Below are 21,272 nucleotides of genomic sequence, written 5' to 3'. Positions count from 1 at the left end.
ATCTTATTTGATATGATGAATTTTAATTTTTTTGGATTTGATAGCAGACCAACAAGATTTTCACAAAGATTGCTACTCATCTGATAATAATTTTCTTTTTAGAAATATTTTAATTTGTTAATCTAGAATATAGTGAAATTACAGTTACTTAATCAGAAGGAAATCAATCGAAAATCAATGCAATTATCCAGTATACCAATTTTTTTTTATAAATAAGCCAAAAATTATATCAATTTATTCAAGATATGAATCACAGGATTTTTCCTATTTTCTTAAAATAAAGATAACATATTATGCAATGTTATGGTGGGATCATCAATTTGGTTGGTGGAGTTTACCTTGGGGAGACTACAAAACTTTTATACAAAAAGGATTTCTTAAGTTGTTGGGGTAGGATTTTATTATAAAATAAACTTTTTAATCCAACAATTTTTCATAATATATCTAGTGGGTTTAAAATTTTGGGTTTGAATGTATAGGATTTGAGTTAAAATATCATATATTTGTGTATGTGTATGTGTCGACTGGTTAATATGTTAAAGCACGTGTCGTATACAAAAGGATGAAGCAATTGTAGAGACAAACACAAGCCACACTATCCCATGAAAGACATCTGATTGATCACCACAACCACAGTGCGAGCGCGAAGCCACTTTAACAATGACAACTCACCTTATTGCCCTGAAAGTTGAAAATTATATCCGTTTGTTAAATAAATAATAACATCATTTATTAATTTATTAATTTTATTTATTAATTTATTAATATTAATTATAATAATTGAATAATTAATATCAAATTTTATATAATTATCGACATATTAATTCATGTAATTCACAACTCTTGTTAATAAATTAACAAATGAAATAAAAAAATTAATAATTAATGATTAGATGTAATAAGTAAAAGATATTTTTTTTATCGCTAAAATTATTTTTACTTTAATTTTTTAAATTGAATTTAAATTATATATATTTTTAAGACTCACTAATAATTAAGTCACATTTATTATTATTAATTAAAATTCTGCCAAAAATGAAAACTCCATTGCCTAAGCTGTGATTTGATTGATTCTTTGTATAGATCGACCTAGACACGCGACTATATTACGTGTGTGTTTGGATATGGTTTAGAATTGATTTTTTGGGTAAAAAAATTAACTCTCCAAAAATTATCCAAACACCCACCTTTTTTGTTAATCGATTTTTGGCCTGAAAATTAATTTTTTCTGCAAGATGATAAGCCGAGCGTTTTTGAAAAAGTATGTCAAAAAGCATTAGAAAAAATTATAAAGAAATATCCAAGAAAAAATTATTAAAAAAACACATAATTTAATAAAAATAAAATAAAATCTCTTTTTTTCTATTTTTAATAAAATTCAAAATTTGTATCATTAAAAAATTAATATTTAGTATTTAAAAATTAAATTATATAGTAATTTATATAGCTAAAATTAATTCTGATTAAATTATCAAAACATCTTCAATTCTGTTAAAATTAATTTTAAAAAACAGTATTCAAATAGATTATGTTATAATATAATTAATTATAATCAAAATCTATCACTTAATTAATTATTTTTATAATTTATTATATTTAATTAAAATTCAAACGAGTACTATATCTTCGAACTGTATACTTATGGTCATGTGTGCATCACTTTGCTCGTGCCAATAATAGCTGACCTACGAGGCTATGGGCTTATTTAAAATCATCTTTATTTTATTATTTTAAAAAATAGTATTTTATAAAATATGTTTTGAAAAAAAAATAATACTCCATTCATTTAAAAATATAAGGCATTTTTAATTAAATCTCACCTATGATCAAAATTATTGAAAATTTTTAATTACTGGACATTCAACTATGATCAATAATTTCAATGAAGAATAAAATTTAAAATTTAAAATTTTTAATAAATTTAAAAATATTTAACTATCATTCCTAAATAAATACTTCCTCTAGTTCAAAATATAAGCATTTTTTTAAAATTCACATATCAATAAAATCCATATTAGTTCTCACAAAAATATATATTTTTTCTTGTTACCATTAATTCCAATTACCAATAAATTTCCTAATTAGTGAAAAATAACTTTACAGAAGAATTTAGATTAATAAATATAATGAGTAAAATTAAAAAAATAATTTATATGTAATAAATTACTTATATTTTAAACAATATTTAATTAAGAAGAAGTACTTATATTTTGAATAGAGAGTGATTATTAAACGGGGAGTACATGGACATTTGAGGATTGAGGAAGTAATAGTATGTTTTTCTAGTACTCTTGAACCTTGTGCTTATTTTAATCCTGCTACATCTTGTCACGATCTTTGAACTTTCCTTTTCTTGAACCACACCTGCTTTAGCTTAATATACCTCTTAATTTTAGCTAAGTCAAGTGAAATCTCACAATGTAGGTAAAGAGAGTAAAAGAGCTAAGCACACAAGTCGAGAGTAGAGAATTTGATTAAATGAACTTTAGAGATTTATTACTTTTCTTTGGTTGGTTACAAATGAAGGATAGAGGTACATATAAGCCTCCTTCTTCTTTTAAAAAGTTTCCATCCCCTTAATGGATAGTTGGAATTGATTCAACCTAATAGTACGTACCTTCAATATCTAAAGTATTCTATAAAAATATGTACAAGAAATCTTGATATTTACAAGGAGATTTCTAGAATATACAAGAGGAAGATATCCGTAAAATAATCTAAATACTCCATGTACTCTTCATACTTTTCTAGAGATATTTGGATCTTAAGATCATATCAATGTATTCTAGAAATCTCCGGTGCCTTCGTAATTGTTTTGGATATCTCTAGTCACCTTTGGATCATTTCAAAAGCTTCTAAAATATTTTAACCTCATGAAAATTTATAACTTTGTCACAGCCTACTCACTTGAAAAGACAATGACTCTCAATTATGTTTTTGTTTTTTTATACTTAGAAAACATATAAAGTAATTGGAATGGGCCTTAAATATTAAATAAATTTTTATTAAAAAATAAATAAGACTAAATAAATCAAACTACATTATATAAAATATAAGTCATGCATAAAAATTATAAGTTATATCCTATCTTTTGATATTTATAAAAATATTTGTTATTTTTAGTTATTAAATGCATTTTACTTTTTTTACTTTTATCTATTCTAAAATTTTGTTTTTATTAGTTTATATTAATCTTTATATTTTTATCTAATTATTTTATCATTAGTTAGACCGATGGTCAAACCAGTTGAATAGTAAAAAGCATGACCTACTAGCTTTTTTGGTTTGACATTCGATCTGATTTTTAAAACATTGTGATATATAAACATATTCCCTTATGTCATATTTATTAGGCAAAGAGAGAATAACTTTTTTATCCTATTTATAATACATGTCATTGATTTGTTATCTCAAGTTTTTCCTTTAGGTTAGGGTGTATTTTACTCTTAAACCATTCTTCAAGGAGGACCTAATATCCTAAACTATTTGTTGAACTAATTTTATTCCTAAAATAATTAAAATATAGCATATTTGCCCCTATGTTAAATAACCCAACATTAACTCTTAGAAATATTGGTTGGGACTTAAGTTTGATTGAAAATGCTATCTATCATGTCAAGTGGATCTAAGTTAAGGTGCATTTTTATCCTTAAACTATTTTATGAGAAGTACCCAGTGTTTTAAATCATTTGAATCATGCAATTTCATCGCAAAAGTAATTAAAGGGTAGTAAAAATGTACCTTAACTTAGATCACTTGGCTAGACAAGTGGCATTTTCAATCAACATTTTTAATTGTTATCATTGAAATAGTTATCATCATGCGCAAATATATTATATTTTAATTATTTTAGAAATGAAATTGGTGCAATAAATAATTTAGAATGTTGGATGTTTTTTGGAGAATATAATATTTAATTATATGCATGGTTGCATAATATAATTTTGAAAACATTAATTCCTTTACACCTAAATCAATACTATGTAATATATAATACATGAAGACAAAGTTTCCATCAAACCGCAATGAAACGATACATACAACATAGTCGGAAACTACCATTCATGATGCAACAAACGTAAAATAAAGAAATTTGGAGCACTCTTTGCAACCAATGCCAACAAACCACATACGAAATATTACATTAAGCTTTCCTTCTATCATTGACCAAGCCTACGCAAGGTTATTGGATAACCCATCGATGCCGACGGCGATACCATGGACATGAACTCAGAGTCCCTTGCCATGGCTTCCAGTGTTTCATGGGAAGCACACATCTCGAAGTCGAAGCTACCTTCTTCTGCTCCGGCATCAGCCGCCAGTTTCCATACCTTTGCATTGGCAGGGCCGAGGCGAACGGCCTCCGGCCTTCCCCACCCGAAGTCAATGTCATAAAAGTTAGTTCTCGGCGAGCTACTGGTTGCCATAAACCTCCCATTTATAGCACGTTGTGAACGCATCTTTGGATTTTGCGCCCAAGCTTCAAAGTCCTTCTTGATCTTCTCTTCTGTGCATGATGAGATTGCCTCGTTCATTTCCAATGCAAACTTCCCAAGGCCTCCATCTCCCACCAAGTCCCTTACTTTCATCGTCACGGGAGTCATGAACTGCACTGTGATTCCAAAATAGTTGTCTGGTATTGGTGGATGTGAAACTCTAGATCTAGCGGATATGAGGAATCCGTAAGTGACTTCTTCTTCAGGGTCAAGATTCTGATTTCTAATAGCAGACCTCCAAACATGGCCGAGCACAGCTTGCAAGGAGGAGATTTTGTTGCTGATGACAACATCCTCGACCTCTGAGTTAGCTTTTGCTTTGAGTTCAGCAATTTTTTCCCTTTTAAAGTGAAAGATCCTCCTAGAGAATGGACCTGGTTGAACTGAATTAGTAGATCCCTTCCTATAATTCTCCATTATTTCTTTGTATGGAATTCGTAAAGGACGTTCAATTTGACCATGAGGAAACCATCTTTCAAATGTAGCGAGCTGTGAATCTGAAGCTATGTGGTTTAAACCATTTCGGGAGATCTCTGCCCATGCATTCCAAAAATCCCAGCCCGGCTTCACATCAGCAAGACAATGGTTCGTCGACGAAGCGATGAAGATGCCATCCACTAGCTCTGTGACTTGAACCGCCATTAATGGTACCCTTGTTCCTTCAAAGTTATTCAAATTTCCAGTTGGGAAAAAAGAGCAGAGAAATGGAGGAACATAAGTGGGTTCCACAATGTCTGCAATTGTAGTATTCTCAGCAATGGCATGAACAAAGCTTACTCCAGCATTGTTGCAACTGACGAAGACGGAGGAGGTGTCGTCATCCTCGTTGGCAATGACTGCAAGACGGCCGGCGAGGGGTAGGTAGAAATCGAGGGCGGAAGAAAGCGCGTCCTTCAAGTGCTGGATCACTGTCTCTGCGTGTTCAAACGATGATGATGAAGTGGGTTTGTGATAAAGAAGTCCCTTTTGACCATGTTCAAGAAGCAGATACTGAAGATCCCATGGATTCAGGTCAATTAGCTGTGGTGATTCGCCATTGTTAACATGGCTTCGAGCTTGAACTGTAGTTGTGGAGATCAATCGGATGGCTTCCATATTGGAATAGAGTTGCTTTCACTTTGCAATTGCTGGTCTTTGGCCTTTTACAGGCCAACAAGATTATATCAAACAAAGCAGCGACGTATCGACGTAGAATCATGTGGATGTCAGGAACGTATCTACGTCTTGGCTTATGGGGGCAACTTTCCCCACAAGACTTAAAAAAAATTATGCAAAATGATCCAAAATCTTTCAATTGTCCTCTTAAAAAAATTCAATTGCCTCCTATTTCAGAAGAAAAGTTTCACTTTTCCCTTCAAAGCCTCTCTTATCCCCTAAAAAAAAGTTTTAACTCAAATTTTATCTATATTTTATAATCTTAAATAAATGGAGGGAGAAATAATTTAAAAAATAAACTTCTTTAAGTTTAAATCTTTTCAAAAATAATTAACATTCATCTTGTGTAACAAATTTGCTCCCACCATTTAATTTTTCTGAATCCGTCGCTAAATTGTCAAGGTCTTGATGATATTTTCATCCATGCGATTGGTGATTAATTATTTTAATTTTTATATAACGTTGTATGGAGTTGAAGACTAAAAAAGTGACCTGTAGCATCTGGCCAGAGATGGGCCAGGGAAAAAAGTATTTTTTTTTTCCTTAAAAAAGGAAAATAAGTGGATGAATATGTTTTGGCGTTGATATATATTCGTATTGGCAAAAAAATAATATATTCATATTGGTATATATTCCGGAATGATAATGTTCCTGTCACCGAAACTATAACGATGGGAAATTTTCTAATTTCAGACATTATCTGAGAAACGAATGAATAAATTACATATTACAGGTGTACTTTTTTATCTATAAATATTTTTTGTTAGAGAAAATTCCATTCAAGTACCACATATACATGCTGAACTTGACAACTAGAGACCATAATTTATTATAATTAGCTGGGCCCATGCACGCCGGACAGTCCGGACCAACTGGAAAGTGGAAACCATGTATTTGATTTTAGAACGTGAGCCTCCTCAAATCAATCAGTCATTATTATTAATTGGGGCGGGGTCACCTTGGTTTGGGTGGCAAACACTTTGAAAAAAATTATAAATGAGATATATAAAATTTATAATTTTATATTTATTTTTGATATTTTATCTCTTTTAAATTAAATATAAAATATTTAAATTTAAAAAATTATTAAATATATAATATTTTAATTATTTAAATAAGATATAAAAAGCATATTTATAATAAAATATTATATTAATTTGTTCAGTATAATTTTTAAAAAAATAATAATAAAATTATTTATATTATTATAATTTTAATTTTAAAATAATTATTATTTTAAAAATATTATTTTTTTATATAAATTATTTCGTACCCCTCCTGGTTCCGCCAATGACATCTATATGATTTTCATCAAATTAAAGAAAATAATTAACTGAGCGTATATATACACACATGGCCACGTGGCGTTGAGATGATGAGGCATTCAAATGATGACAATGTCATCGTTTTCACGGGTCAGGGGTGTCTCAGAAAGGTCCGTATCATGTCATGAATGTACAGGAAATATAGTACGACCTTGTCGGCACTAGGGAAAATAGAGATTCCCGTTGCTTTTCTTCGTCACGACGACGAGTCGAGCCCATCAATCAGCTTGTCTCAACCTGTATAGTAGTAGGATTAGGTTTGTGAATACGATACCAAAATAGTAAATGGGGCTTAAACCCCGATCTTAAATGGGCTGGTTTTTAAAGGCTGAAGTCCAGCTAATTTAAGCCACGCTCGTATAACTAAAATATTTAAATTTATCAATTATAAAGCGTAATTTGATTAAAAATTATATGACTCACATTCAAATCATGGCTTTTTTTACTTTTAAATTTTTAAAATGTCGTATACTCTATGCTATTCTCCTTAATAAACTTGTGGAAAAAGTTAGGTTTCAATTTCTCGATAAACTATAGGACAGTCCCTTGATAAAGTGTAGGATAAGATTATACTCTTGTACGCTAGAAGTCAGCTTAAATATCATATAAATTTTTTCTACTCTCAATCCCCATGCAAACTCCCGCTCACTGATCATGTCATATATGATACTCACTCATTTTTACATTCTCATTTATTGATTATCACAATCACACATTGGACTCACGACTATGCACTACCAAATGAACATCAAGTCTCATTTCCATTTATATCACATAAGCACATTATAAACATGCAATTCATTTTGAACATCACTTTTGCATGTTCTAATGCACATTAAAGTAATTATATAAATGCAAAATTTTATTACATGATACACTCATTCACAAGTCATAATTTGCATGTTAAACATAAGATTCACATCATACTATAATTAACATACAACTATCCAAAATAGGGTTCCCTTAGTTGTCCCAAACTTTTAAGAGGTTAAAAATTCACCCCTCAATATTATAGCTTCCAAGCTTGAATTTTCAAACTAAATTGGTGTCCAAGAGCTTAATTTACAATTTATCAATTTAACCCTCATTAACATTGTCAAACACACACATTTTAACTCTTATCTTCTACTTCTAGATTATTTAATGCTCACTTTGTATAAATTTAGACCTACCCATTAGGTTTATTAACTCTATTTATTTCATATTATTTTAAGTACAAGCATGCATGTTTATTCTTATTAATAAACATTGTAAATAATATAATATTTAATTTATCAAGCCTATATTCATATTCTTGGTAGTCACATTAATAAACGGGTGTCCACTAGGGTTATCATTAGGTGATATGGGTAACAAATCAATTTAGTGGTTGTCTAGGTCTTGCTATAGAAAAAAAAAAAAAAAACTTCAAGAATGATCAAGTGACGTCCGATCATGTATTTGTGGGGTGTGTATTATTTCATCCTATTATGAATATTCGAGTCTCTTCACGGCTTTTTTCTGTTAGATTAGATTTTGTCATCATTTTTAAATTTATTTCCAAGACTTCTTTAAACTTAATTCATCTTAACTGTATCATAATTATAATTACAAAAAATCTACATAAAAATATCATGGCCATCCCAAATTATTTTATTTTAAAGTTAATACAAAAATGCTATTCTAATAATATCAATTCTACTTTTCACTTCATTTATGTTGTGCTCTTATTTTATTCTATTATTTGAAACTATTTTATTGTGGCTTATTAGTTTTTTTTTTTTTTTTGACAAATAGATCCACGAAAGAACAAACACCCAAGAGAGCCACTAGACAAATGCTTCAAAAACTCCAATCAATCAAAGCCCATTGAAGAGCTAAAAGAGTATGAAGCAAGGAAAGGGTTCCCGTAGGAAAAGAGATTCTCTGGTTGACACATGAGAACGATGAAATGTTGAAGAAGGCATTCAAAAAATCTACAGACCCACCGAAGAAGATGACCCAAGGAACGACCAGCAGGCATATAGCACTACAGGAAGAAAATTAATAAACATGCTGACTGGTGGAAATTTATGGTGTGCTTCACGATCGTATAATTGAAGGAGAGGGTTAAGATTAGCTAGAAATCCCAAATTTGGTTTTCTAGTTAGACTACAAAACTAGGAAAGCTCGGAACCAAAAGAACTCCAAATTGTAAGACGATAAAAAGCCTTTCTTAATGCTGGACCTTCAAAAGTTCCATACCAGTCGCTTACCCCAAACAATGCTTCCAGTGAAGGGCCAGAACATGTGCCAAAAGAATAGAGTTTGATTTTTTTTTTTCTTTTTCATTGCCAAGGTATCCCCACAGTCATCAGCAGCCGTGAAATTAATATCTCCAAGAATATCTGAGCGCCATTTAAAATCTTTTCCTCTTCCAAGCCATTGTTTTCACACACACTTCAAGGAAAATCTTTTCACCAACACATTTTTGGCCTTCTTAAGTACTCCACCATGTGAAACAACCAGAACAACTTCCTTAGGTCTTAACCAATGATTATTTAGCTACCATAGCAACTCGTCTCAGCTTCCTGGCTTAGATCTTTAGGTCCCTGGAAATCTTTCGGCTAGGTTAAAAGAAAGAGAAACAAAAGCTCTCCAAATAAGAGAGAAAAGCTCTCCGGCCACTACCGTCCTTCTACTCAACACTAGAGAATCGTTGACCAAGGAAAATGATAGAGAAATTTTTTTTTTTTGGTAAATATAAAAGAGAAGTTTTGCTCCCCTTTATTGCCTCCAAAATAGAACAATTAGGGAAATATCTCCCCTTAAGGACCCGGCACCGAAGCTCCTCAGGTCTCTAAATTATCCTCTAGACTGTTTTAGCAAGCAAAGCCATATTAAAGCATTGGAAGTTTCTAGAACCCAAACCTCCTTCCCAACTCTTCCAATGTAGTTTGTTGCCATCATGAGCATTTTGACCCCACCAAAAAATTTATTAGGCAGATTAAAAAATTTATTGCCTGGTCATTATTTTTACTTATACTCTATATATATAACTCCGGTCATTATTTTTACTGTTAAGTATTATTGTTAATTATATCTTTCCATTAAAAATTCATTATCTTGCATTTTACTGTACCAATCATTTTCATTTCCTAATATCAATTAGCCGTTCAGAGAGGTAACATTAACATACTGCCACAATGTATAGAATGGATAGGGACCACTTTGTTAGCATCTAACAATTCTCATTTCTTCCTCCTCTTAGTCAAATTGCTGCTATCATTATTTTCTTTTTTAAAAGCAAATATTACCTTGCTGCTCAAACTTGTTTCATTGTTACTCATTTGCCAAATAATTTCTACTTATTAGCATTTTTTGCTTCCGATCTAATTGAAATTAACACCGAAACCACTAATCATAAATTTAAGGTAGCAGCCACTTCAGGTGTATTTATTCCACTTTTACTGTTTACATTACTTTTTATCTGAAATTATGAACTTTTCAAAATTTTTATAGCATTTAGAGTGCTAAAAATTTCAAATAAAAACTTTGAATACCGTAGCACTGTCATTATTTTTTGTCATTCTTTCTTATAATGATAAGAACGATGCCTGTAGTGAAACTGGGCTAAAAAAATCAAAATAAATTAGAATTAGGCACGGTTTATTCAATGAGAGTATAAAGTTATACACATATAAAACAGAGAGCTTTTGGGCTTAGTCCAATTTATTACTCCATTTCATTGTCTCTTCTTTGTCCACTTTCTAACCCAAAACGTCCAAATCCAAATAAAGGTTTTTTTTTTTTACCAGAAATCCAAATAAAGTTGAAGGATCACACGAATTATGAGTTCATATAGCCCGGCCATGCATTAAGAATATCCCTTAGAATCTTTTCAATAAGTTCTTAAAATATTACTATAGAAACGTTGACCGGCCTAAAAAACAGAACTTAGAGAATCTTTTTGTATCAGCTGTGGACTTTTTTATGATCCATTACATTTTTTTCATCTTGGCCAGGCAAGTTGAGACCGGGCTTAAAACAATGGAAGACCATTTTGTATTAGTGAGTATAAAATTTAAAACAAGTTTTATTACTTAAAATTTGTAAATAATAAAACCTATATTATTTAAAAGTTAATTATAAAATGTACTTCAATTATCAAGGGACACGTTAATAGTTGGCAATTGGCACCATAAAGTAATATATTTGAATGTGACACACCATGTGGCATAAGTAAGATGACTGGTTAATTTATTCATTGATTTCAAATTATGTACTCTATGATATAATCATATATTCACTCTTACTATAATATAGGGTATTTTGTAGCAATTATTTTTGGTTTGAAATACTCCTTCCACCTTTTTATTATAAAAGAAACTATCATATGCTTTTTATTATAAGCAAAGCTATAAATTTCAAGAAGCATTTATCATATTTTTTTTTCAAATTATCTCCTATAAAGTCAATGTTTATTTTCACGAGATAAATTTGTTTCATTAATTATTGAGCGAATTTAATCTAATTTCAAAATCAAATTGGACATCAACATGTGACGGCCGGTGATACGTAACATTAAATCATCTTTTAAGAGTAGATCAGAATAAAAGAGAATATGGTTTACTTCTGTAGTACGTTATTAATTAATGACAGCTAGCAATTGCAGAAAAACACTCAAATTCTCCCATGGCAGCGACCAGAGTGATCTCCAATACTACAATCCAAGCACGAAGCCATGTTTATATGAATGGCGATTCACCTGCACGAATTGAGCTTAATCCATGGGATCTTCGTTTCATAGTTCTCGAGTATGGTCAAAAGGGCCTTCTTTTCCACAAACCCACCATATTATCATCATCATCTTCTTCTTCTTCTTCTTCTTCTTCTTCGTATCACACAGACAAAGTGATCCAGCACCTTAAGGGCTCTCTTTCTGCCACCCTCAACTTCTTCTTGCCGCTCGCCGGCCGTCTTGCTATTGTCCCCGACGCCGACAATGATGGCATCTCTTCAGTCTTCATCACTTGCAACAACGCTGGAGCAAGCTTTGTTCATGCAATTGCAGAGAACACTACAACGGCCGACATCCTCGAACCAACTTATGTTCCTCCGATCGTCGAGTCCTTCTTCCCACTTGGCAAATCGAAAAACTTCGAAGCAACTCATATCCCATTAATGGCGGTTCAAGTTACGGAGCTTGTGGACGGCATCTTCATCGCTTGCTCGATGAACCATTGTCTTGTTGAAGTGAAGCCATACTGGAATTTCTTGAACACTTGGGCTGAGATTAGCCGAAATCGTTTGAACCACTTAGGGTCGGATTTGAAGCTTGCATCATTTGAACGTTGGTTTCCACGTGCTGATATTGAACGCCCCATACGAATACGATTCAAACAAATAATGAAGGAATATTATCTTGATGAATCTGCTTATTCTCATCTTTCACCTCCAATTTCGAAGAGGATCTTCCACTTTAAAAGACAAAAAATTGCTGAACTCAAAGCAAAAGCTCTATCAGAGGTGGTAGACGATGGTGTGGTCAGCAATGAAATCTCCTCTCTGCAAGCTGTCGTCAGCCATATTTGGAGATCTGTGATAAAAAATCAGAATCTTGATCCCGAAGAAGAAGTCGCTTTCAGATTCCTTGTATCTGCTAGGTCCAGAATTTCAAACCCACCAATTCCCGAAAGCTATTTCGGAAACACAGTGCAATTTGCTAGCGTGATGATGAAAGTAAGAGACCTGGTGGGTGATAGAGGACTTGGAAAATTTGCTTTGGAGATGAACAAGAAGATCTCGGAATACACAGAGCAGAAGATCAAGATGGACTTTGAAGCTTTGATCCCAAATCCCATGGTGCGTTTACAGAGTGGCATAATTGGGAAGGTTATGAATTGTGGCAGCAGCACAAGAATCAACTTTTACGCCATCGACTTCGGCTGGGGAAGACCGGCAGCAATTCGCCGTGGCCCTGCTTTTATGCATGATTGGGACCTGGTGGCCGATGCCGGAGCAGAAGAAGGTAGCTTTGACATTGAGCTTTGCATGTCCTATGAAATATTAGAAACTATGGGAAGAGACCCTGAGTTCATGCATGCGGTGTCGCCGCCGGAGCCAGTAAGGTTATCCAATAAACTAGCACGAGGTCGACTGTGAAAGGAGGAGAGAACTTGATGTAACATTTTGCATATCATTTGTTATCTTTGTACGCAAGTGTATATCGAGCATCTATGTTTTACCTAGTCGCATTACAGTTTATGATAAGTTTGTCGTATTTATTAATTAATTTGTTCGTTTTCATGTATTGTATTTCATATTGTGTGTGTGTGTGCAAGTCAATAGCGTCATCTTTATGTAATGGAAAACGACATAATAATATGATAAAATCCCTGACATCCCATACAACACTAAAAATATACAAGGGAAAAAAAAAAGACAGCAACTACAAAACACTGACAGGACACAACCATAACCGCAATAAGAAGGAAATCATTCACCCAATTACTGATTCACAAAATTGCAAGTGACAGAGAAATGAACCCGGTAAGCATGCTGGGTAAGAAATGCTTCTAAACCTCCATTCATTCGAACTTGCAAAGAAGTCGATGGAGTATGAAGCATGTTGTGGATTCTCGCAGGAAAAGAAAACCCATCGTTTTTGAGAAAACAATGGAGGTTTTTTCAGCGGTCTTATCTTCTTGAACTAGCCAACAGGGATGAAAACCTGGTATACAAAAAGCCCACCCTAGCAGCTCTGCATTATGGATCATTGAGTGGTTGCCTGGAAACTCATAGACCCATCCATCGACATTGTAGGCAGATGAAGTTTTTTCTTGGAAATTAACTCCGTAAAAACAATCAGGATCAGCAGCTTCAAGAGAATAGTGCCAGCTTGTAACTAGAGTGAGGGCTTTAAGACAGTGAGACACGGCTCTGGCTCAGCCAAACGCAAGAACAATTTAAAATTTGAAGCAAGTGAAAGGAATAAAGAAATGGATCATAAGAGGAAAACACTTACTGGAACCGAAGAGAGGCGAGGAGCCTAAGGGAAGTCGAAGATTCCTGCCAGAGAAAAAAGACCCATTTCAAAAAAAAAAAAAAAAGAACCAGAGAAAAAGAGAAAAATGTAGAAAGATCAATACTTACTAGAGCGGCATTTTGAGGCAGTCCAAGCGGGTTGCGAATGGCGACCAAATCCTTAGATAGATTGGCAGGTATAATGGCTCGAGCATTCTGGGCAACATCAATTTGAGAGGCCATTGTTGAAAGAGATGAACAAGAGAGAATGCGAGAAGACAGAGCAAAGAGGCTTGAAGAGCAAGGAAGAGCCGGGAGTACAAAGAAGCAAGGGGAATGATTGATGTAGACAGGGAGGCTTATACTCTTGAGAGGCTGGAGGTAACAAAACGACGCATCGATTCCCATTCAAACGTGCCACGTAGCATAAGATTATCAGCCTCTCACACGCAAGGGGGCATTGTTTGGACCTAAAGTTGAAACGGTAGCCCAAAAGCAAAGAAGAGAGCTAAGATAAATGACATGACAAGCCCAAGAAGCATAGTTCAATTCATTTCCAAGAGAAGGGCATGTCATTCATGAACTAGACGTAACCCTCAAGATTCAAGGCAATTGGACATTAAGGACCGTTGAGTGAATATAACGTGATCATCTTACGTGCCACGAATCATAAGGGTGTCAAGTTAATGCTTATAAAAGGACTAAAGAACGTCATCATCAGGAAACAATATTATCATTTTCAGACAAAGCCAATTTACTTTTTAGATTTACCTTGCATTTTTTATTAGTCTTAGAATCACTTTTAACTTTGAGTTGCAATCAATGTAATTGGATACTTTTATTTTCATCATTAATTTAAATATAGATTTTATTTCAATCTCTTTACATCTCCACATTTAAATAAACTATAATCAAGGGAGTTTAAGGATCCTTTTGTTATCTCTGAAATTCAATATCTCTGTCATATTTGGTATTTATATATTTATTTTTTTCAATTTTGAAGCTTAAAGTGATGGAGTTATTTTTTTGCCTCTCGTTGGTTGGTGATTTTTTTTTTTTTTTTGGTTAGTTGGTGATCATGAATGAATAGACATGTATATGTACATTTATTGAGACTCAGAATTGCCACAAGTCAAGGGACTCATCCTTAGAAAAGGGTGAGATATCTATATATATTCGAAAAGTGGGACACGGTACCATTTAAAATCCTTGATGATGAAATTAATTAAAATGATCTAAAGCTCGAACGTTGAGTTATATATTGCCAATTTAATATGCCAATAATCAATAAAATTATTTAATTCCGGGAAGAAATACATGTTCGTCAGAAATTAATTTCTACAAAAGAACAGTTAGAGAAGAGTAACATGCAATTTAATTAAAGTAAAAGTGTGCGTTTTTTTCTTCTTTCTTTTTTAAATTTTGGGTTGAGGGAGTTAAGATCCTGTTTGGTTGACAGGTTGAGAGTGTTGGGTAGGGGAATGGATACTTCAAAATGAAAAATTCATGACCTTCATTAAAGTTATTTTTTTTAAGAAAGAGAGAAAATATTTTATATATAGTTTATAAAAATAATAAAAATGAGATTAAGAATATAAAAAAGAAATTTAAAAAATCATAAATCTCAACCTTGGAGAACTTAAATCCTTTTAGTAGAGCAATGATAGTATATGAGATAATGATTAATTAGGATAATTAGGATTTATCTAAGATATTAAGATTATCCATTAAAGATATTTAAATAAGGATATTTATTCATTAGAATAGGAATTTATTATTTATTCTATTAATATCTAAGATAATAATAAATAGAGCTAGATTTGTATTTATATTAAATAATAGTTTTCTAAGAGTTTTGGTATTCCCCTTCCTTTCTCTCTTCTTTCTCTACCCCCACTCTCTTCTTGTTTCACATCAAGAAAAGGGTGATTTATATCCATTGAGTGGCTTAAGCACAATCACCAATAAGTACCTTAACTGTAGTCGCTAGATTTCATTAATATTTAAAAATTATCAAAATTATCTCCATTATTAGCTAACCAAAAAATTAGGAGAATGACCTAAAAAAATTTAAGGAGCTTTGTCAATATTAATTTTCTTATATGATCATTTTTTAATTTATTAATAAATATTGTAATTTACAAATCTTTACACACAATTTACAAGTCATTTATAAATTTATGAAAAATTAATTTGAGCTATTAATATTTAAAAATAATTTATATATTTTGGATGAACATTTGCAAATAATAATATTTAAATGATTAAATATATTTAATTTTTAACAGTATTTATCATTTTATTTATAAATAATAATTATTAAAAATATTTTACATCTCATCTCATAATTGAAATGATTATAATGTAATGATTAAGTATGTAATACTAAAGTTATATTAAATGAAGAGTATTTTTGGATATTTATATTTTTATTAGGAAAAAATAAGTTTGTAAAATGTCATTATTGAGGGATGGAGGAAGTATCTCTTAATAATTTCAATGCAAAATGACAAAAAAAAAAAATACTCCACAAAAATTAAGAGACATTGCAATTGTACGAATCACAATTGAAGCTAGTGATAAATTAAGGTTGATTCCTCAGGGAATTAATTAAAATAGTGACTATGCATTAAATTTCTAAATTCATTCACATTAGCAAACAAAACTTGAGATTGATTTTAGAATAATTAAAATAAAAATATTAAAAATAATCAATTAAAATAACTATCAATCCACAAATAAACTAAAGTCAACCAAAAAAAGAGTGTTTTAGAGTCCTAATCTCCTAGTTGCTTACTAACCCTTTCATTGCCACATTAATTGTCTTGAAATTCAGTTTTAATAATTTGAGAATCTAAATTAATTTAAAGTATCTTTCAATTATTAAGGACCCTAATTAATTCAATTAAAGAAAAATATTACCTTAATTAATTAATTGCATTAGAGACCCTAACCTATAAGGATTGCCTAGATCCATTAGGTACATTCCTGTTCTAATGGCAAATGAGCTAAGCTAATCCTAGGCTGTAACATCCTAAAAAATTTTAAGACTTGGATTTATTTTAAAAAAATTAAATAAAATATCTATAATTAAATTAAAATTTAAAATAATTTGATAGAGGTCCAAAGTTTGAATTTTTTTTAGCAAAAGTTTGCTTTTATTTTATTTTTAATTATGGAAAAAATTACCAAAGAAAGTTGACCCGGGCTTATGTGCTATAATAAAAAAATGTTGGGCCTTTTCTTGTAATTTTTCCCAAACTTTTAGATCAGCATTTTAAAGAAAAACTGAATGCAGAAACAAAAGAGAGAAAGAAAGGAGAAAGAGAGGGAGTTAGGCTCAGATCTAGGAGGCTTTGCGGCCGTTGTGAGCTCGGCTACATGATAGGTAAACTCACTACTTCAATCCTCTTCCCTTTCTCTTTGTTTTTCTCAATTTTGGAAAAAGAAATTTCTGAAATTTGATCCAAAAGGCTTTATTCTTGTAAGCTTTTGTTTATTTGGATCCTAAGGAGAATGTTTTGAGTTTTTATATAGTAATCTAATATTTTGAGTGGATAATTGAATGAAAAGAGGTGTTTTGGGCACAAATTAAACCCTGAGAGGTTGGATTTTACTCCTCAATAGTTTAAACCTATTGATTTAGTTATAATTTTGCTATTTGAGCCCAATAAGATTTAAATTAAGGTTTGATTTTTATTATAAGGGCTAATGGTGAAAGTTGGTGACATTAAGTGAAAGTTTTTAATTGATTAAAAATTATATAAATTGAAAATTAGCCTAGTGATGGCTAATAAATGGTTTTGGTGGTTAAGTGATACTATGTGAATGATTGGTTTAATATATGGACCATTAGGATGGATTATGACTCATAGACCCAAGTTGTGTGGTATGAGTTATAGTCTTCATTAATGCTATTTGACATGATAAGTGATGTAGATCACTTATATGTTGTAGGAATTATTGGTGAAATTTGTTCAGAAGTTAAGGAACAAGCCGAGCCCTATTTTGTACAAGAAGAACCCTTTTGGTACCAAAGAGTTGAGGTAACAGAAGAATTTATATTTCTTATTACTTTGTTTTAGCTATTTTTAAATAAATATTACTAACTATCATGCATTACATGTTTTAAAAGATTAAATGTGCTTTATAAGGGGTTATGGGATACTACTTTGATTATAGTATTAATATGTTTTCTAATTGTTTAACAATAATGTTTTTATAGAAACAAGATTTATTTACATGTATTATAATCATAAGGAATAGAAGTTGCACTTAAGGAAGCATAACTAAGTAAGGTACCTTAGATAGGCTAAGGAACCATTTAAGGGAGATTTATAAATGTTATACTACCTTAGAGTGTTGAAGTGGTCAATACTCGGGAAAGATAGACACGAATAAAAGGCATGATCTCGGTGGGAGTTCACCAATGAGAAAGTGTGGACTTTTGATATTCCATGGCACACTGCCAGTACTCAGTGTTTCCTTACGTATTATGGCCTCAATGCATTAAAGTGGTTAGCATATTAAGTGTTCGACACCTTCCAGTGGGGGAGGGAATCTGACATATGAAGTGTGAGGTTAAGTGCCTAGGCCAAGGTAACCCTTATATGGAAAGTAAGTCGGGCTGGCTCTGGGAGGGAGTTAGCTTTGACTGCTCAGGATTCACGTCGAAGAGGCATAAGCGATTCAGTGGATTAGATCATGCCTTAGATTATGTTTTGTGCCTGTGGAGATACAAGTAGGTATAAGGTTTACCTGCGAGTTAAAGAATGCCAGGAGGCATTTTGTTGGTCATAAAAGGCCATACTGGCCTAGGTCATGCATTTATGCATTTTAAATGGCTAAATTATACTATGTTGAATTTATTATTCGCTTATTCGATTATGGCTTGCTTTGTAATAATCAATGTAGATTTCTCTGTTACTGAGACTGTGGTTGTCTCACCCCTCCCTTTTCAATATTCTAGGTCCAGGCAAAGGAACCAGTGGAGGATGGGGAAAGGAGCAGAGCTAGGGGTTATTTGTGAATTATAAAGAACTGTAACCCCTTTCTTTTATGCAAATTTATTGTAATATATTTAAGATTAGGGTGTCAGTAGAATATGATTATGTATATGTGCGTGAGTATGTGTGGATTGTATGGCTTGTGTATGAATTTTTGATTGCTTGTAGACTTGTGGTTAGGAAACTTGGCTATGGTATGTGGTTTTGATGGATTTATTTAGTAGACCAAGTTTCCACTACAAGCAAATATTTATTTTGATATATATGTGATTTCACAAACAAATGCAAAGTGGTTACATTGCAAATGGTGTGTTATGAGCAAACATATACCTTGGACAGAGAGAGTGGGTACGTGGGCTCCACAGAGATCTTTGAGCCAAGTGAAAATGTTTAGCATGTGTATTCATATGTGTATATGATATTTAGAATAGTTTTTGGCCACTCTTGTGTGATTTGTACATTTTAGAGGTTTAGGGTTCATTTTGAAAAATGGCACCCGAGTGGTCAAATTTTGATATAAAGGGTTTTTCTATCATTTAAATATTCTATCAGGTGTTTTTAGTCCTATTTGATGTGTCTAAAGTGTTCTCACAAGTTTGTGACCATTAGAATGACATTTAGACAATTTTAAAAATGATTTTAACCAAAAATCTGTACTTTTACATCCGGGCGTCCAAATCTTAATTCGATCGTTGGATTTCTCTAAAATTTAGGTCACAAGTAAAACTTTTTATAAGCTTCATGTGGGCTTTAGAATCACTTCGATCGGATATCGGACGGAGAAACGACGCACTCCAGAATTTGGTTCGGAGGAGCTGTCATGACAGTAATATATGTTGATGTTGCAACATGCACGAAATTTAATCCGTCCGTTAGATCTTTTTAAAATTTGGTATGCTAATAGTAATATTTACAAGTGACATGTGGGACTTAGAATCGCTCCAATCAGAGGTCGGATGATGAAATGGTGCACCCCAAAAGTTAATCCGGAGGTGCTTTAGCTGTCATGATAGCAAAAATAGTCAATTTTTTAACATGTCTAATTTTTAATCTGATCGTTGGATCTTTTTAAAATTTGGTACACTTATAGTACCCTTTGAATGTGACGTGTTAGCTTTAAAATCACTTCAATCAGAGGTTGAATAACGGAATGGCGCCTCCCAAAAGTTGGCTCAAGAGGGCTGTCATGACAGCAATTTAATGCTGTCATGACAGCATCTTTTTATTCTACTTTTGTCTAGCTTGCTTCCCTGCGCTATAGGTAAAACCTATAATTTTTTTAAGGTTTTAAATGATTTATTTCTTAAGTTGGTTAGAAGATCAACTTCTTAACCACACTTAGTTTATTTGAATTATGTAATTTTTGGATAACACTCAAGGTAAGTGTTACATAGGCTATTAGTTCTCAAGGTCTAATTTGTGTTTCTCTTCCAAGGTTTAATGCAAATGCTTAAATCTCACTTAATGGCGGGCAAACTCTAAACAAAAACAAGGTAGCCCAAGAACAAATAATCAAAACTTCATTTCTCAATAACTAAACAGTAAATTAAAGGTTATTTACCTAAATAGGTTCATAGTCCTCTAGAACAAGAAGATTTAGCTACACATAGCTGATATGAAAACTATAACAATAAAGAAAAGGTTCGAATCCATAATATAAAGAAAAAGAAGAAAAGAAAACACTTACAAAATGAGTTAGAATGAATTACTCCACTTTTTTTTGGTCCCAAGCTTCAAGACTCTCCCTCTTGCTCTCCTAAGGTTTTCTCCAGTTGCAGCAGCTGAAAGATTCATTCTCCAGTTCAGAAAAACAAGTTATATAGCATAATTTTGCATAGAAAATGAAATTGTGCCTTTTTTGCAATTTCATCTTGTGACATGGCACTCCTTTTGTGGTGTCATGGTACTAGTGAGCAATTCTAAAAAAAAAAATTGACAATGTACAAGAACTTTTGCTTTTATGTCTTGGGATCAAAATTATCTTTTTTCTTATCTCCTTTCTCTTTCTTACTTTAATTTTTTTATGATCCACCTATCAACAATTAATAAATATGAGTGGAATATTTGCTTACTGTAATTTCCATCATTTTAAATAATTTTCTAATAAATTCATATGAGGCACTTAGTTAATTTCTCTTTACAAAAGCAAGAAAATGCTTCTCTTTTCCATTGATAACTCCCAAAATATAACCAAAAATATGTCAAATATAACACAAAATAGGGAGTCATCAAATATGCAAATGATAATTAGGAATTGCCCAATGTGATAATTATTTTTTAGTTCCTATAAACTTTTATGTCAATTA

The 21,272-nt window shown here is 32.0% G+C and overlaps 3 protein-coding genes across 3 annotated transcripts; 1 reads left to right on the top strand and 2 right to left on the bottom strand.

The window, feature by feature from the left end:
• Window positions 1–3,978: 3,978 nt before the first annotated feature.
• LOC129321191 (uncharacterized acetyltransferase At3g50280-like) lies at window positions 3,979–5,719 on the bottom strand. Its single transcript, XM_054966873.1, has one exon. The coding sequence runs from the start codon at window positions 5,589–5,591 to the stop codon at window positions 4,161–4,163; it is 1,431 nt and encodes a 476-aa protein (XP_054822848.1). The 5' UTR covers window positions 5,592–5,719; the 3' UTR covers window positions 3,979–4,160.
• Window positions 5,720–11,506: 5,787 nt separating this feature from the next.
• On the bottom strand, window positions 11,507–14,272 carry LOC129321919 (uncharacterized). Its single transcript, XM_054967898.1, has 3 exons — window positions 14,090–14,272; window positions 13,962–14,005; window positions 11,507–13,876 (listed from the first exon to the last, which is right to left on the bottom strand). Exons 1-3 carry the CDS (start codon window positions 14,201–14,203, stop codon window positions 13,525–13,527), a joined length of 510 nt encoding a protein of 169 aa, XP_054823873.1. The 5' UTR covers window positions 14,204–14,272; the 3' UTR covers window positions 11,507–13,524.
• LOC129321918 (protein ENHANCED PSEUDOMONAS SUSCEPTIBILITY 1-like) lies at window positions 11,569–13,245 on the top strand. The gene has a single exon (XM_054967897.1). The coding sequence runs from the start codon at window positions 11,630–11,632 to the stop codon at window positions 13,097–13,099; it is 1,470 nt and encodes a 489-aa protein (XP_054823872.1). The 5' UTR covers window positions 11,569–11,629; the 3' UTR covers window positions 13,100–13,245.
• Window positions 14,273–21,272: the final 7,000 nt, after the last annotated feature.

The sequence above is a fragment of the Prosopis cineraria genome, unplaced genomic scaffold, assembly GCF_029017545.1.
Source record: "Prosopis cineraria cultivar Desert tree isolate PC_DT_omini unplaced genomic scaffold, ASM2901754v1 PC10, whole genome shotgun sequence".
NCBI classification, from domain to species: Eukaryota; Viridiplantae; Streptophyta; class Magnoliopsida; order Fabales; family Fabaceae; genus Prosopis; species Prosopis cineraria.
The sequence above is the reverse complement of the archived record's forward strand: the minus strand, read 5'-3'. Positions and strand labels throughout refer to the sequence as shown.